Raw genomic sequence first — 17,393 nt, 5'->3', positions numbered from 1 at the left:
CTAAGTACTCCTTATTTAGATCATGAAAACTGTATTTTGTTTAAACACAACAAAGGAGGCTGAGGTTTGCAATGAGGAAATCAGAACGTCATCTACTTGACAGACAACATTGATAGAACCAAAGGAACACATAACAGGAAATTTCAGCCTGCGTTAGCATCTAGTAAACTGGCCCACTGCAGCAGCTTGGCCTGGCTCTGGGTGGAAACACCCTAACCTACCTAGAATGCACCTGTCTTCCTCCGTGTCCAAAGTTGTAATGCATAATACCAGGAAATGGTCATCAGTCTGTCTCAGACTGGGTGTGGTTAATACAAGGTTTGGCTAAGACTTTTTGGGTCCAAGATGGCAGTGGGGTAGTTGAAACATCTCTACTATGCAGCCAGGCCGCCCTGGAACAGGAGATTATCCTGCCTCAGTCCTCAGCCCTCTGAGTGATGAAATCACAAGTGTGTGCCACTACAGCTGGCTTTGGATTCATTCTTTAATATGACTTTTGCATCTGTGAAAATAAAGCATCTCGGAGGTCGTTAGGCTAGGTAAACGGCTCGTTGCTGAGCAAACTGAGATCAATGACAGTCGTATTCTGTCAGTGCAGAATGTGCCCTCTCCCTGTCCTCTAATTAAATGCCACTTGCTAGGTATTTATGGAGCATACGCCATATGGCTACTGTGAGTACTGTATGAATTTCATACAGTTCTCACTGCCCATAAGAGACTTAAAACCTTTTTTAGAACATAAATTCAGCAATGATATTCAAAACAGTCCATACGCAGATTGGCCCCAGTATTGGCCAATGGGCACAGAAACCAATCTTATCTAAACAGATGCACTGCAAGGATTCATGCTGTGAATACAAGATAGGCCCACACTGGACTTTCAAAAAATAAGAGTTGGGGAAATGTGTAATTCTTTATAGGCCCTGTGTTACAATAAGAGAATAGTCTCAAGGTACCCAACCACACAGATCTGTCCAGGGCTACCTTCTGGGGTTTTCTAGGATCTCATCTCTCAATGACTCCTCATTTGTGTTCTTTTCTGACATGTCCTTGTCCCTGCCTGTATTCTTCCTCTCATCTAGCTTAAGAAGATTATTCAGTAGGCTCTGTCTATTTAGAAGCTAGTAAAATACCAACTCTTTCTATCAATCTCATCTTTAAAATAACTATATTTATTTTTATGTAATTACCTTTCTAAGAAGTTACTAAAAGACTGAAAATAACATTTTTTACTTTCTTTGACAGGAGGATTGATTCTTAATTGCTTCTATATTGGTGATAGGTGATAGATAGTAGATAGATGATAGATATAGTAGATAGATGGTTGGTAGATAGATAGATAGATAGATAGATAGATAGATAGATAGATGATAGGTCATTTTTATCTCTTAATATACACACTCACTCCTCAGCCCCAAAGTGCATATATTCACATTTAGTTATACAGTACCTAATAACTAGTCCATAATTGAAATTTAACCCTGGGTAAATGAGTAAGGTTGACAAGAGAGTCCATGGACCCACACTCTGTACGGGGGGGGGGGGGGGTTAAACTGTCTTCATGCTTTAGAGAATGCCAGCAGAAGCACCATTTCATACCCAGTGTGAGAAGGGTCTGCCTCATTTTATTTCAGGCAGATACACCAGGTCTCTTGCACAGCCTGCCCCAGGCTGTTCCTAAACTAAGAGGAAAGTTTGCAGGGATCTGTAAACCAAGTATCAGAGGCGACAAGAGTATAAACTGCAAGTGTTCCTGGTCACACTGTTAGTGAAGTTGGCTGGCATCTGCAGCTTGCCAGTGTGGAAGCTGCTGCTGCTGGCTGCATTCTGATGTAGAGATAAAGGCTTGACTCCGGCGTAGCTATAAAACCCTTCTAATAGGAAGGTAAACCCCGACTTCAGCACAGCAGGGAGAAGGAGCCCATTAGCCCTGGCTGCTGGGTGGACTTCATGGTTAACTCAGTCTTCACAGGCTGTCAGCATGGCTGGCAGAGAAGGTCACAGGCAGCTTGAATGGGCCCAGCAGAGACAGACCGTCGCTGCTTGCTGCCGCTTGCTGCCTGCAGAGGAATCCTTCATCCTGGGCCCTGTGTGAATGAATGGTCTCTAAGTACACAAAGTGGTTTTTGAAATCTGAATAAGAGCTCAGCTATCATCTACAAAATTGTGGTTTGTGGAGTAGAAATTATGAAGAGATCCAGTGTTTTGCTTTGTCTTGTTGGCAAGCATCCTCAGAGACACCGACTCTTCTGTAATAAACCGTCATGGGACACAATTGTTTTGGAATATGGTCTCCACGTTTGATTGCAGGGTCTGTGGGCTTCAGACAGTAGGAACGCACTGCTTAAGCCTCTTCACTTATTGCCTGCTGCTGCACAAATACAGGATTTGGCAATTTAGCCTAAAGCCTTAGTCTCTCCCGCTCTGGGAGGTGCAGAGGACAGCTAACTTTCCACAGGCTCCAAGGCAAGAGGAGGCCCCAAAGCCGAAATCAGAGCACGGTGTGCACCTGCCGCATGCATAAGCCACTCACAAAACACAGCCGGTGGAGCCCTTACCAGAGCCGAACTCAGGGCTCCCCACCACCGAAATAAAACCACAAAAACGGCCAAATCCTCATAAATGCTGAAAAGGAGCAGCTGGTGGCCAGAAAACCTCTATAATAATAGGAACAGAAATAAGACCAAAGCTGAGGACAAAAGGGCTGTGTCTGTAAGGAGAGAATTGCAGTACAGGAGGAGGCACTGCCACATTTGTGTGCAACAGAACGCAAGGGAGTCAGGAAATTCAAAAACCAGAAACCACCCGATGCCCATCAGATATCACCCTCGGTATATTTAAAACACCGATGATAGCATGTGCCACCAGGATTATGTCTCAAATTCATACACACACACACAACAGTTCCCATATAACAGCAATGGGCTGGTATTTGTTCAGGCGCAGCCATGCTAACTCTGCCTGGCAACTGAGGCTTCACTGAACCTTGTTGGACAGAAATTTGCTATTGGCTGCATGCTCAAGACATTCACTACTTAGCAACCTGTCTGTTAAGGCTGAGGGGCCACACTTACAGAATACTGATCAGCTGTGTTAGCATGCAGTCTGACTATTGACTAATAGAAGTTAGGGTTTTAACCCTGGGTAGGATGCATCCGGAAGCTAGGCTTCCCTGTAATCCCTATCAGTATCTACTTCAAGAGAAAGAAAGCCTTTAACTTTTTCTGCCCTCAGGTACAAGCAAACTGCCCAGGGAAGGTGAGAATGGGGTTCTAAGGAGCAGCATTGCTGGACTAGTTCCATTTTTGTCTCTCTGACAAAACACCCTGACAAAAAGCAACAGGACAAAAGGGGGAATTCAGCCCCAGGTCATAGTCCATCATTGAGGCAATGCAAAGCAAGAACCCCAAGCAGCTGGTCACATCCACAGAGCAGAGAGAAATGAAAGACTGCAGGCCTACTCATACTCAGCCCGCCCTGCACTCACTAGGCCAGGATCCAGCCTGCAAAAGGGTGCCGTGCGCGTTCAGGGTGGGCCTTCCCACCTCAGTATCAAAGTCCTGTAAATGCCCACAGTCCACCTTGCTGTAGACAGTTTTCAAGACTCCATTTCCTGGTAACTGTACATTGTGTCAATGTAGAATTGGAAATGCACTGAAACTACCACAGTGACACAGCAGAAAAAGCAACAGAGTCTAACCCATGGCTCTGGCCCACCAGACATACTTATTTTGAGGAGTCATGGTGCTGATTACTCAAATGCTCCTACGAGAATCGCTGCTGAAACTTAATTACCAACGTCATGGTGAGGGGGGGGAAGCACCTTTGAGAGGTGTCTGCCTTGTGGTGGCTCCATCTTCAGGAACGGAGGAAGGATGGTGTCACAGTCTGGGCCAGTTACCACAGAAGTAGACGGTTGGAAAGTGAGCCTGCCTTTTTTGACATGCTCTGGCTTTCCCCTTGCCTTTTTGCCTATAGTGCCTTCTGCTGTGCTGACATTCCAAGAAGCCAGAGAAAAAGCATGGGCTTCATAGCTTCCAGGACTTTAAGAATTTTTATTAATTATAAGCCTACGATTCAGTGCTAACAGAAAATAGACAAAACATTTAGGCACCCTGAAAGCCACCCCCCAACCCCACCACACACCGTTCTGCCCTTATTTTATATGTAGATCAAATAAAATGACATTATGCAAAGTCATGTTGAATATTGAAATGTTACATAAAGCTGTACAAAAATGTTTGCCCAAAACATTTATTGAAAGGCTTACGAGCCAGGCATGGGGGTGAATGCCTGGAATCCCAGCACTCAGGAGGGTGAAGAAGGAGGACCACATATCCCACTAAGCCTGGACCACATAACCTGATCCTTCCTGAAAAGAAAAAGAAATAAATGGATCAATCAGTCACTAAACAAAATAAATCAAAGCCTTAGATCTGGGATGTAGCTCATTGGAAGAGTGCTTCCCGAGCTTGTGTGATGCTTGGGGTTCAAGCCCTAGAGTTACATGTATAAATAAGTGAATGAATACCAAAAAGAGAGAGAGAGCTTCAAGTTTTCAAGATTTTAAAATACCTGATTATGTAATGGATAAAATCAGGTGTTCTTCTACTGCGTCCTAAAGATAAGCCTTTGGTCCATAGTCACAGCCATAAAGATAAAAACAGTGGAAACAAAGATGGAAAAATGACATACATAGTGTCCTAGTCAACCTTAACTGTCAACTTGACAAGGCCTAATGTCACCCGTGAGAAAAGCCGAGCCTGAGAAGTTCCTCCAATGAGGTTGGCGGGTGGCTATGGCTGTGGAGATGCCCGTAACTGTTAGTGTCGGAAGGCTGAGCCCACCGTGAGCAGCACCATTCTCTAGGCAGCTGATCCTGAGCTGGGTAAGAAAGCAGGTTAAGCCCGTGAGTCAGCGAGCAGTGTTCTTCCACAGATTCCTCTCCTGATTCCCTCGATGACTGACCTGTAAGTGGGAACCAAGGAAGCCCTTTCTTCTGCTTGCTGCTTTTGGTTAGGGTGTTTATTGTGGCAGCAGAAGGAAGACTGAAACAGATGGCTTGTTTAAAACCCGGAGAGTAGTCTTGCTTGCCTGGAGCTTGGGGTAGACAGCACTTAGGAAACTGTTGTTTTTGTTGTCCATGTTTTCTTTTCTAATCACATTTATTTCATATGTGAATATCTTTTTCTCTCTGTGTGTCTGTCACTATCTCTTTGTCTGTGTGTGTGTGTCTGTGTATACAAGTGTATGCCTGCCTACATGAGTGTATGCCACAGTGTGTAGGTCAGAGGCCAACTTTCAGGATTTTTTTCCCCCTTCTACCTCATGAGTCCTAGGGATCAAACTCAAGTTGTCATCCTTTGTCTGCTGAGCCATTTTACTGGCCCCATATTCTTATTTTAAATGGCAAACTTTTGCAGCCTTTTACTTCACATGAGCAACGTTTGTACCACATGACATCTAGATGGGTAAATATTTATAGCTTAGCCCACATGATAACATTATTACACAGTAGTCTCTGCTACAGAATATGTTAATATCAATCTCAAATTTTTCAGAATACTTTTCTAATATTTTTTTTCTATTCTTTGCTATAATGGCTGATTTTTAATGTTAGTTTCCATTGTCTTAATATTCTTGCTTGTCTCATTTATATTCTGAGATTAATGATACTCCCAACACATTTGATTTATCATTTAGAGAAAGCACTTGCTCAGAAAGTCAGTGCTGGATATTAAATGGTGATTGCCTGCGATGAATTTCTTCTCAACATCTGCAAAGATGATTTGGCCTTCTTCTTCCACTTAACTCTAAATGAGAGTTCTTAAATATACTTCAATAAAATTCATATTGGTTTTCAAAATATCTTTTCAAGAGGTAGGGTGTTAAAAACAGGCACATTCCTAATGCCTGCTTTTCTAAGCTGTCAAAGATGGATATATACAATTTCTCTCAAATCCTGGCTTATACCTCACAATAAAATACTTAGCTTTTCTGTTTGGAGTGGGAAATGCCCACCATGACCCCGGGGTTAGTGTGTGTGAATACTTGTCTCCAGCCTGTGACAGCCTCTGAGAGCTTTAGGAACCCAGAGGAGGTGGGACCTAGCGGGAAGAGGGTGGTCTCTGGAGCCGCACCCTGAAGGTTATACCCACATCTAGTTTGGACATGAGCTCTCTGCTCCCTGATCCAACAACAGTGAGGAGCCACAGGTACAAGCTCCACCCTGTGAGCCCTGCCATGCCTTCTCTCTGTGGTGGGCAGGAGCCTCTTAAGTTGTGAGTTAAAATAAACCTTCCCTCCCCAAGCTCTTTTCCTCAAGTCTTTTGTCACAGCAATGAGAAAAATAACCAATATCATCTTCCTTTTCATGTTAGTATCATTTTATATTTGTGCATTGCTTCATTATTTATTAGTATCTACTATTTTAATACCAGCAGTGAAGAATAAAGTTTGTTTTACATTTATTTTTGGCATGTGCACACATGTGCGTGCGCACATATACTCACATGCACGTTAACACAGCTATCCATGTGCCATGTGTGGTGACAAGATGACAACTTTCAGGAGATGGTTCTCTCCTTAAACAGTATGGGCTCCATGGATCCAACTCCTATTAGGTGGTGGGCACCTTTCCCTACTAAGTCATCTTTCCAGTCCTTAAAGTCATTTTTTAAATGACTTTTGGTTTGCTAAATGCTCCTTTGACTGGAATGAAGTTCCGTAATCAATGCTATGAAACAACTCCAACTATATTTGAAAAGTATCTATTGTGATAAATCCCTGAGAGCTGGTTAGGACCTCATAACATCAAGGTTATAGAAAAGAAGATACTCAAGTTAAAATGACATTTCAAAGGGAAAAGTGATATAAACAAAAACTTACTATTTTATTTGTGTTTAGTAATATCTCTTATTTTATTTGAAGCTGTCAAGACATTCTTTAAAGTTCTTGATCACCACAATGTTCCTGTCACTCTAGAAGCAGAATAGAAAAGGGAGAAAGTGTAAAACATCAGTTACACATGGATTTAATTTCATTTGTCAAGTTGACAGGACTTGGAATTGGCTTCAAAGGGAGTCTCAGTGAGAGACTGCAGATCAGGGGGATCTGTGGGTTTGTCTGTGGGAAACTGCCATGACTCTGATAAGTGAAGTGGGAAGACCCGCCCACTATGGGCGGCACCATCCCCTCACCAGGAGATCCTGGGCTGTGTGATTGTAGACAGTGAGCCAAGCACTAACATTCTTACTCTTCTAGTTTGGACATAATGTGACCAGCTCTTCAAGCTCTTACCCACCATTGTAGCCAATCTTTGCTACTTTCTGGGCCCTTCTTTTTCTCACCATTTATCCCTGCCCCTTCATGCCTTAAAACTAGACAGGACTCATCAGGAGTGGTCGCATTGTCTTCTGATAGACTAGGGTCAGAGGGAAGGGGAGGAGGACCTCCCTTTTCAGTGGACTGGGAGAGGGACACGGGTGGGGAAGAGGGAAGGTGGGATTGGGAGGGGAAAAGGGAGGGAGGTACAGGGGGGATACAAAGTGAATAAACTGTAATTAATAAAAATAAAAATAATTTTAAAAAACTAGATAGGAGAGAAACAAGGAGAGAGGGGAGAGAGGAATTAGGAAAATCCCTGAATTTAATTCTTGTAGCTGACCTTGTCTACTTTGGGGGTTCTTTTTCTCACCCTTTATGCTCCGCCCTCCCTCATTTCACCTCCTAACACTAGATAGGAGAGGAAGAAGGATGGAGGCTAGAAAGAGAGACCCCTGAACCGAATTTCTTTCTATTTGTTTCTTCTCTGGCCACAGCTAACAAACCACAACCAACCTCCCTAAACGACCACCAACCCTGCCTCTCAGGGTCCTTGCATTTATACAGCCCCTGAAAAGTTTCCAGTCTTCCAGAAGTCACACAGTTGCAGAAATTATCTGCAGCTGGCAAAACCATGCTTCTCCTAGAGCAGAGGCAAATCATAGTCAGCTGCAGCAGCGGTCCCAAGCAGCCCCACGTTCCTACACCCGGGATTAAAATTGAAACACATTCTTGGAATATTTCTGTGCTTTAAAAAGAAATTCCAGAATTCTCAAAAATGTCACTATACACCAGGATGGACTGTCCCCTAACAGTGAACTAGAATAAGCCTGTTCTCCTTGAGCTGATTTTGTCGGTATTATCACAGCAGGAGGAAAAAGAACCTAAGTTACAGAGCTTGCCTTCTACGAGTAAATTAGAAGAGCAATATTTACTACAGTGTGTTCTCTGGGCTTTTTTGGTTATTGTTTCCTTATTTTTATGTTTACATTTATGTTTTTGGTTGGGAGGAGGTCAGACATGGAAGGACTGGAAAGTGACTGTGATCAGGGTGCATAATGTGAAATTCCCAGAGAATCAATAAAAATGTTACGTCAGAAAAAGACAAGAAATACCTGAGACAAGCTCCCCTCTTAGAGGAGCTGCCTTGACCCTCAGTCTGGAGGTTGGGGATCAGGTCTGCCAGGGGTGGGGTGGGGAATGCCTGGTAAAGGACTTGCCACAGATGACCTCAAACCACTGCAGGAACATGACCAACGGCTGTTACGGGGCTTGTGACGTCTGAGAAAAGACCACAGCCTCAATCCAATCATAGTTAAAAGATTTATTGATTAGCTGCTAGTAGGAAGAACAGTCTCTGAGCCAAATTTAAGATTGATGTCCAGAGGGGTATGGGAAAGAACTTTCAAAGGGGAAAACCACAGGAAGAAGTTCCGATTCTCTGCATGGCAGCAAAAAGCTGGTCTGTTCTGCCAAGTTAAGTAATTAAGGCAACTCAAAACAAGCTTTGTGTGTCTGCATAAGCAACTTACAGAAAGAAAAAAAAAAGCGGTCACATCATAACAAGTACATTTGGGACATTTTTGGGAGGGTATCACTGTGTCAGGGTTACTGGGAACTAACTTATCTTCCAGGAACTGGAATCTGGGTACCAACATGGATGCCTGGCAAAAAGAGGAGCTTCTTTAGTCATAACAGAGGTAAGTCATTACAGGACCAAGGAGGAATCCAGAGTGAGGCTGGCTGAGCCAGACTTGGACTTTCCTTATGACTCTCCCATGAGATCTCAACAACGCCGACCAGAAACACAGAAGATCCTTCTGAAGGACTCAAGGACCTTCTACCAGACACTTGTTCTGTAGTGCCCCAGTGCTGCCACCTGCAGAACAAACAACACCCAGCTGGATACCTGGGAACAAACCATTACACGCGTAACAAATCAATTCAATTTGACACAACTGTAAGCTAGATAGTGGAAGGCGCCAGCTATCTTTGTATGAGGTATCTTTGTAGCTGGAGCTTAAAGAATGGTGTAGTGGCTTCAACGTGAGGTTCTGGGATTGTTACGTTGACAAGGAGTAAAGTGATGATGGTTAATTTTCATCATCAATCCGACCAGATTAAAACAACCAGGAGACAGTTTTGGAAGTGAAGGAAGAAAGACCTACACTGAATGTGGGTAGTGCCATCCCATATGCTGGCACCAAACTGAAGAAAAGGGGGGGGGTGTTAATCCAGCTTGGTGTCTGCATTCCTTCCTATTCTCCAGTCTGCCCAGATGTAAGCAGGCAGCCTCACGCTCCTGTCGTGGTTGAGAGCTGCTCCTGCCACTGTAGCTTCCATATCTGTGAGCCGAGCCGAAGCTACCCTTCCCCCAAGCTGCATGTGTTCCATGTACTTGGACCAGCAAGGAGAAAATAGGTTAAGTAGTAGAGCTGTGGTTCAAGTGGACATTGCCTGATTCTGATGCTGGCTCTGTTTACTTGACCACACCATAAAATCGCATTTTGCTTTGGAATATAATCTTATGCTTACCTGATGAACAGAAGGGAGAAAGCTCATTTCAGAGTCAGAGACAATTCTATCACTCTAGTTTAAATGCTGGAGATAACAGTGGATAAAAGTGTCCCTCTATCTGTTGCTTCAAAACAGTCACCGCTGCTAAGTTTCTGAACTAAGCTAGAGATACGTCTTTTAAATTTATTTGTTTATTTATTACAGTTTGTTCACTTTGTATCCCAGCTCTAGCCCCCTCTTTCCTCTCCTCCCAACCTCACCCACCCTCCCTCTTCTCCCCCTATGCTCCTTCCCTAGTCCACTGATAGGGGAGGACCTCCTCCCCTTCTAGCTGACCTTACCCTATCAGGACTCATCAGGCCTGGTTGTATGTCTTCCTCTGTGGCCTGGTAAGGCTGCTTCCCGAAGGGGGAGGTGATCAGAGAGTGCCACTGAGTTCATGTCAGAAACAGCCCCTGCTTCCCTTACTTGGGAACCCACTTGGAAACTGAGCAGCCTATGGGCTTCCTCTGAACAGGGTATCTAGGTCTTCTCCATGCATGGTTGTTAGTTGTTGGTCTCTTCAGGTCCCCTTGGGCCCAGGTTTTTTTGCCTCTGTTGGTCTCCTTGTGGAGTTCCTGCCCCCTCCAGGTCTTTCTGTCTCCCTCTTTTTCCATAAGGCTCCCTGCACTCTGCCCAAAGTTTGGCTGTGAGTCTCATCATCTCTTTAGATACCCTGGTGGGTAGAGTCTTTCAGAGGTCCTCTGTGGAAGGCTCCTGTCCTGTTCCTTGTCTTCTACTTCCGATGTCTATCCTCTGAGTGAGGTTCCACCCTCTTCCCTAGGGTCCTCCTTGTTGTTTAGCTTTTTTAGGATTATAGATTTTAGTCTGCTTATCCTATATTATACAGCTAACATCCACTTAAGGATCCAAGCCAGCTAGATGGTACAGTGGCTAAAGGTATGTAGCTGTTTGAGTGAGTTTTGGGCATTTTAGTACTTGATCTCCAGTCAATTGAAATATTTGGCTAGGTTTAAGAGCTGGGGCTTGCTAGATGAAGCATGTCCATGGGAGTAGGCTGTGAGGATTTAAGAGCCAGGCACCGTTCTGTTCGCTGTCTGCGTCTTATTTATGGGTCACGATGTGTAAGCTTTAGCAACCATGCTTGCTTGCTGTAGCACTTCCCAGCCCTGTGGTAATGGACTCTGATCTCTGGAACTGTCACCCCAAATAAACTCTTTATTCTATAAGTTGCCTTGGTAATGCTTTTTATGTGTTTGTTTGTTTTTAGCACAGCAAGAGAAAAGTAATTAATACAAGGTGTTTCCCGCTGAGTCTGAGAAGCTGACTCTCATTCTGAGGACTTGCATTGTGTGAAGACAGAACTGATTCCTCAGGTTATGTTATACCCTCTACCACAAAACTCTTGCATGCATTTGCGCATGCACACACACACACACACACACACACACACACAGAGAGAGAGAGAGAGAGAGAGAGAGAGAGAGAGAGAGAGAGAGAACTTACTTTTTAAAACAGTGGCTGGCTCTTTGATCACCTCCCCTGAGCAGGGAGCAGCCTTACCAGGCCACAGAGGAAGACAACGCAGCCAGTTCTGATGAGACGTGATAGGCTAAGGTCAGGTGGAAGGGGAGGAGGACCTCCCCCATCAGTGGACTTGGGGAGGCACAGGGGAAGAGAAGAGGGAAGAAAGGGGCCACAGGCAGGATACAAAGTGAATAAACTGTAATTAAAAAAAAAAACTTTTAAAAGAACATGGAACCAAATCAAGAAGGAGCTATGGGGAGTGAAGGGAGAAGGTCTAGTGCTATGTGAAATGTAAAAAGTGATATAAAGGTAGAAATAAAAAAGACTGGGTTTTCTAAACTCGGCCTCTGGGTGACAGTAATGCCAACTGGGACAAGGTCAGTGTGAGAAGACAAACCATGTCAGGCATGTTGAAATGAAGCTGCCTTTAGGACAGCCAAATGAGAACACAGGCTTAAAGGGCAGTTTTGAATATTGGGGGATAAATAGTTTGAAGGTATTCCATGCCATCTTCTGCCCTCCCTTGCCCATGTAGGAGTTGTAGGGCTGTAAAACCTGAGTTGGCAGCACTTTTGAACAACCCAGGGCATGTTCATCACATAGTTAAGGTCAAGGATGTGGCCAGACAAAGACTCTGTGGTGAACACTACGAATGCTCACTTGCCTCTGACACAAATACTGGACTAAACACAAGCTCCTCCCTGGGGACCCATTGGAATGGACTCGGGGAAATATTCACGAAAGTAAAATGAAATCACAACTGTACAGAAAAACAAAAGGAGACCATGAACCTATGGGAGAAGATGGCTTCCTCAGGAACCGCCACCAAAATATCATGTCAGGGTACACACGCACATACACACACCCGCACGCGTTGTGTTGCCGAGAGTAGGGTGTGCCATTCTGTGACACAGGTTTCTTAAGGGAGTTCTAAGATCAAATTGGCCTCACCGACAATGCAGGCCAGAGGCAGAGCGTCCTGGAACGTGCGACGTGTGATGCCAAGGTAACTCTGTAGGAAAGAATTCACCCCCATACACTCCCATGCATCTGCGGAGGGCCTTCTGCCTACATCGGTGGGGGCACAACCATAATCCCTTAGGAAGGGAGTACGGTGACATGTAGATGTCCAGGTAGGCACGCTCACTGACAGAACAGATTTCAGACTAAGACGTCGAACCAATGGTAACAGAGGTACAGAGATACAGTGAAATACTGTAAAAGTGTGACCTGGGAAAAAACTTAAATGTCCATCATGTGAAGAAGATTATGCTTCAGATACACCATTTGTTATCAGCTGTCTTTAAAGTATTCAGTGGATCCAGATGTTTGAGTGTTGACAGCTGCACTGAATTTGTTGAGAGAAGGTTGGAGCCACACAAGATGACGATGACTGTCCCATCAAAAACTCACTCTGACCTGTTGAAGAGATGGCAGAAAACTATACCTGTGTTTGAGCAAACAGGGTAGGAGGGAGCTCTTGACCTCAGCCCCCTATTCAGGACACAGCTGAGTGAGGGCGGGCTCTGAAATCACCGGGTCATCTTTTCAAAAAAAGTACTGAATTTTGTAACTTCAGACTCACTTTGACTTTAATGTCAGCACTTGGGAGGCAGAGGCAGGTGGTTCTCTGTGAGTTCGAGGCCAGCCTAGTTTACAGAGGAAGTTTCAGGACAGCCAAGGCTACACAGAGAAACCCTGTCTTGAAAAACAAAACATGATTCAATTTGAAAAAAAGTCACAAGTTATATGAAAGTAAGTTACAAGTTACAGTAGTTTTCTACTTTCCTCCGCTTTCATATTTTAAAGAAAAATGAAGGATTGATGAATACTCAGAGGCTCCGTCCTCTCCCAGTGGGCATGCACAACTGACCACCAGTCTTCATATCTGACGTGCATATGAGCCAGTTATATTTTGTACAACAAATAGAAGGCGATTGGGGGCTTGTAACTTCGTGTGTGTGTGTGTGTGTGTGTGTGTGTGTGTGTGTGTGTGTGTCCGTGGGGTGGGGGGCACTACAGCGCATGTGTAGACGTTAGAGGACCAATTTTCAGGATCAATCCTGCCCCTCCACTGTGTTCTCTGAACATGAGACTCAGGTCATGGGCTTCGTGCAGCACTAGGCCGTTACCTGCTGAGCTGTCTCACCAGCCCCAGTTTCAGAGTTCTAAGTTGCATTGCTTTCGATGGCACCACCTCAAGGCTTACAAAGGCACAACAGAAACAGAATGAGTGACGGTGAACTAAACCGGGAGCTTCTTTCGTTGTCATCTCTTTTGTTGGCAGCATTTTATTCTAATAGTGTGTTCCCTTAGTAAAAAGGCACCATATTGCCATAGAAAAAAAATCTCCAGGATACAAAAAACCAAACTTGCAAAGAACAAAAAATTTCCTCTGTCATTTCATACTTTGTACATACACAATTTTTCCAGATATCTTGTCTGTCTTTCTAAATATATCTAATCTATCATCATTGATCCTCATCTGTCATCTGTCACCTACTAGTCTATCTTCATTATCATCATCTGTCTATATCATCAATCATCACCTACCATTTAACTACCTGCATATCTAGTCTCTCAATATATCATTAATATCTATCCCTATCTATCACCTATGTATCCTCTATTATCCATAATCTCTGTTATCACCTATATAGCAATCATCTGTCATTACTACCAACCTGCCATCTTTCGTGTGTATTATCTATTTATCTGCTGTGTGATATTCTAATTATTGGCACATGTTCCCTCTCACACACACAAATAACCACAATTTCAATATGCCTCTTAAGCTGATTTTTTTCACTTGCTCATATAAAGAATATTTTCTTGCATCTCCTACAGTAGCATTTTTAGATGTCTTCCCCCAGCCATTCTGTTCCATGAAAGTACGCAATTGTCCTAACCAGCTGTAAGCAATTAGGTGTGTGACCTTTCGGTTTGGGCAAGGAAAAATATAGAGAGCTTTTCCACACAGGTTTCCATGAATGCCTCCTTACAGTTTTGTTACTCCTTTTTTTCCATCATCTTTGAGTGAATAAATAAATAAATTTATTAGTCATCTAAACACTTGCATAAAGATGTTTCAAATGTATATGACTGTGATTATCTCCTCTGGCAAAATAGGAATTCTGATATAGTTTAGTATGTGACCCAGGTCTCCAGGCATTTAGAGAGCAGAGTCATTGGAACCTACCAAGTCCTGTGTTGCTCCGCTGTGTGCCAGGACAGGGATGTTGGAAGACTCCAGAGCCAGTTTTCCATATTACAGCAGACTTGAATGAAATGATAATTATTGATCCAACAACTTGAAATGGGTTTTCCTAAGTCTGTGGGGAAATATTGTACAAATGTGTACTTAGGGGCTCTTAAATAATACTTATTAATGACCTGACAGGCCATAACTGCTTGAAAGAAGCCATTAGAGCGAAGATAGAGTCCCTTTCCAGCTCCTTCACCTGTGATCCTCCTGTTAGAGACTGCCACATGGAGCAGGCAGTTGGAGGAGATGCTGAAACAAGGCCTGTATCATCTTGCAAATTGGACCTTTCCTCTGAGATTCACCAATTCCCTCACCTTCCTTCCTTTCACATAATATGTTATTCTCTTGTGTGGGAGAGATGGCTCAGGAGTTAGGAACACTGGCTGCTCTTGCAGAGGACCCGTGTCCAGTTCCCAGCCCACACACACTGGCTCACAACCATCTGTAACTCCAGTTCCCTGGAGTCTGATGTTCTCTTCTGGCCTCCAGGTCCTCCTGCATGCAAGTGGTGCATATAAATTCAGACAGGCATACGCACACCCATATATAAAATAATAATAAATAATTTTGAATTCATTCTCTTAAACATGTTAAAACTCTAATGTTGCTTCACTTAGGTCCAATTTTCCAAATTTATTTCTATCGCTTTTAAACCACAGAAAAAGTTTGGGACATTTAATCATATATGTCATGATTCTACTAAATTCTGATCAACATATTTCTGCAATTTTTGTATCATAAAGTATTTTTATAGTGATTATCAACCATCACCCAACTGGTGAAAATGAGAAGCTTGAGTAGCCATCATGAAGTTAATGCTACTTTAAGTTTCATTGGCACGTTTTAAACTGTCCCCCGCTATCTTCAGGGGAGCATACCTAAATTTACACTCCATCCACGTGACAAAGTCAGGTCTAGCTTTTCCTTTCATAGCAGTTTCCGCCAAGACACTTCCCAAAGTGAGATGAGGCTGGTTAGCCAACGAAGGACTCATTTTGAGCTACCTTCTTTGTTTTGAAGCCTAACCTGCAGGACAGGACTGTGATGTGTTGCTGGAAGAACACAGAGAGGTTTAAAGAGTCCCTTTTCAATGTGTTGTGGCATTACAGCCTGAAGCCAAAATTAGTTTTTTCTTCCTTTTCTTTTTTCTTTCTTTCTATCTTTCTTTCTATCTTTCTTTCTTTCTTTCTTTCTTTCTTTCTTTCTTTCTTTCTTTCTTTCTTTCTTTCTTTCTTTCTTTTTTTTTTTTTAAAAAAAACTGCAACCTACCTCCCACGAATGGAGGAAATGGATTGCCTCTTTGCTGAACACTCAGACAAGGTACTGATATAACAACAGTGGACAAGCAGCTGGGAGCGGAGCTGTCAGCCTGTCACATGCTGACAAATCTGCTGTTCATATTCAGGCAGGATGTGCGCGTCCACTCGCCACCAGCATCATCCATCTAAGGCAGGAGGGGGATGCGGGCAGCCTGCACCCTGCTGCCTGTGGACCAAACACGCTTATTACAGTCCTCCTGAAAGCTTGCAACTCAACAACTCATTTGCTTTGTGATGATGGGGCCAGGCAAATGAGACAAGTAAGATAGCCTGCTCAATTTTTGTTTCTCTTCCTTCAAGGTATCAAGACAGCCTGGATTACCATTTCATGTCACATACATAAACCCATAACTCTAAATAGCTCCAAACGGCTCTTCTGAAAAACTAGACAGACAAAAAGAAAGAGGGTGAATGCAAGAAATATTCAATTAAAGTGTTGTTCTTTGAGGGAAAACAAACTTTGAACACTGTCTATGCATCGCAAACCCCCCCCCCCCCACACACACACACTTTTCTTTATTTTTCAGGTAGTCTGACTCTCAGAAAATCTCTGGCAAATTTCCCCCAGAGCTGTCATATCTATAGCACTCTGACTCTCTCTCTGTCGCCTCTCTCTACAGATCTACCTTAGGCTGATCACAAAGCCCGCCTGAGACTGAATTTACAATTCTCCAATCAAGACGTATCTCTATTTATATGGCTCTTTGTAAATCAATGAAAAATGCTGTCTTGTACGCACTTGGGAGGAATTGGAAGGTAATGTTGAGGCTACTCAGAGTTTCTGGTGTACTGTGGCTCGTCGTTTGTTGATCCTTTACCTTTACTATTTCATCTTTTCCAACAGCTTCTCCAGCACACTTCCCACTGCCCATCACACACTGCCCATCACACACTGCCCACTGCCCATCACATACTGCCCACTGCCCATCACACACTGCCCATCACACACTGTCCACTGCCCATCACACACTGTCCACTGTCCATCACACACTGCCCACTGTCCATCACACACTGCCCACTGCCCATCACACACTGCCCATCACACACTGTCCACTGCCCATCACACACTGCCCACTGTCCATCACACACCGCCCACTGCCCATCACACACTGCCCATCACACACTGCCCACTGTCCATCACACTGCCCACTGTCCATCACACTGCCCATCACACTGCCCACTGCCCATCACCCACCGCCCACTGCCCATCACACACTGCCCATCACACACTGCCCATCACACACCGCCCACTGTCCATCACACTGCCCACTGCCCATCACACTGCCCACTGTCCATCACACTGCCCACTGTCCATCACACTGCCCATCACACTGCCCACTGCCCATCACACACCGCCCACTGCCCATCACACACTGCCCATCACACACTGCCCATCACACACTGCCCATCACACACTGCCCACTGCCCATCACACACTGCCC

At 44.1% G+C, this 17,393-nt stretch overlaps 1 protein-coding gene across 1 annotated transcript in view; it reads left to right on the top strand.

Annotated features, from left to right (window-relative positions):
• The window catches only part of Gpatch2 (G-patch domain containing 2), a 156,254-nt gene extending 139,652 nt beyond the window's left edge, over positions 1-16,602 (top strand). The window contains exon 9 of the mRNA XM_055609176.1: positions 16,572-16,602. Within this exon, the coding sequence (XP_055465151.1) occupies positions 16,572-16,587 (16 nt within the window). The 3' untranslated portion in view covers positions 16,588-16,602. The remainder of the gene's footprint in view (positions 1-16,571) is intronic.
• The last annotated feature ends 791 nt before the right edge of the window (positions 16,603-17,393 follow it).

Source organism: Psammomys obesus, unplaced genomic scaffold (genome assembly GCF_907164565.1).
Source record: "Psammomys obesus unplaced genomic scaffold, mPsaObe1.curated_primary_1811, whole genome shotgun sequence".
Lineage (NCBI taxonomy): Eukaryota > Metazoa > Chordata > Mammalia > Rodentia > Muridae > Psammomys > Psammomys obesus.
Note: the sequence above shows the minus strand (reverse complement) of the source record. Positions and strands in the feature narration are given on the sequence as shown.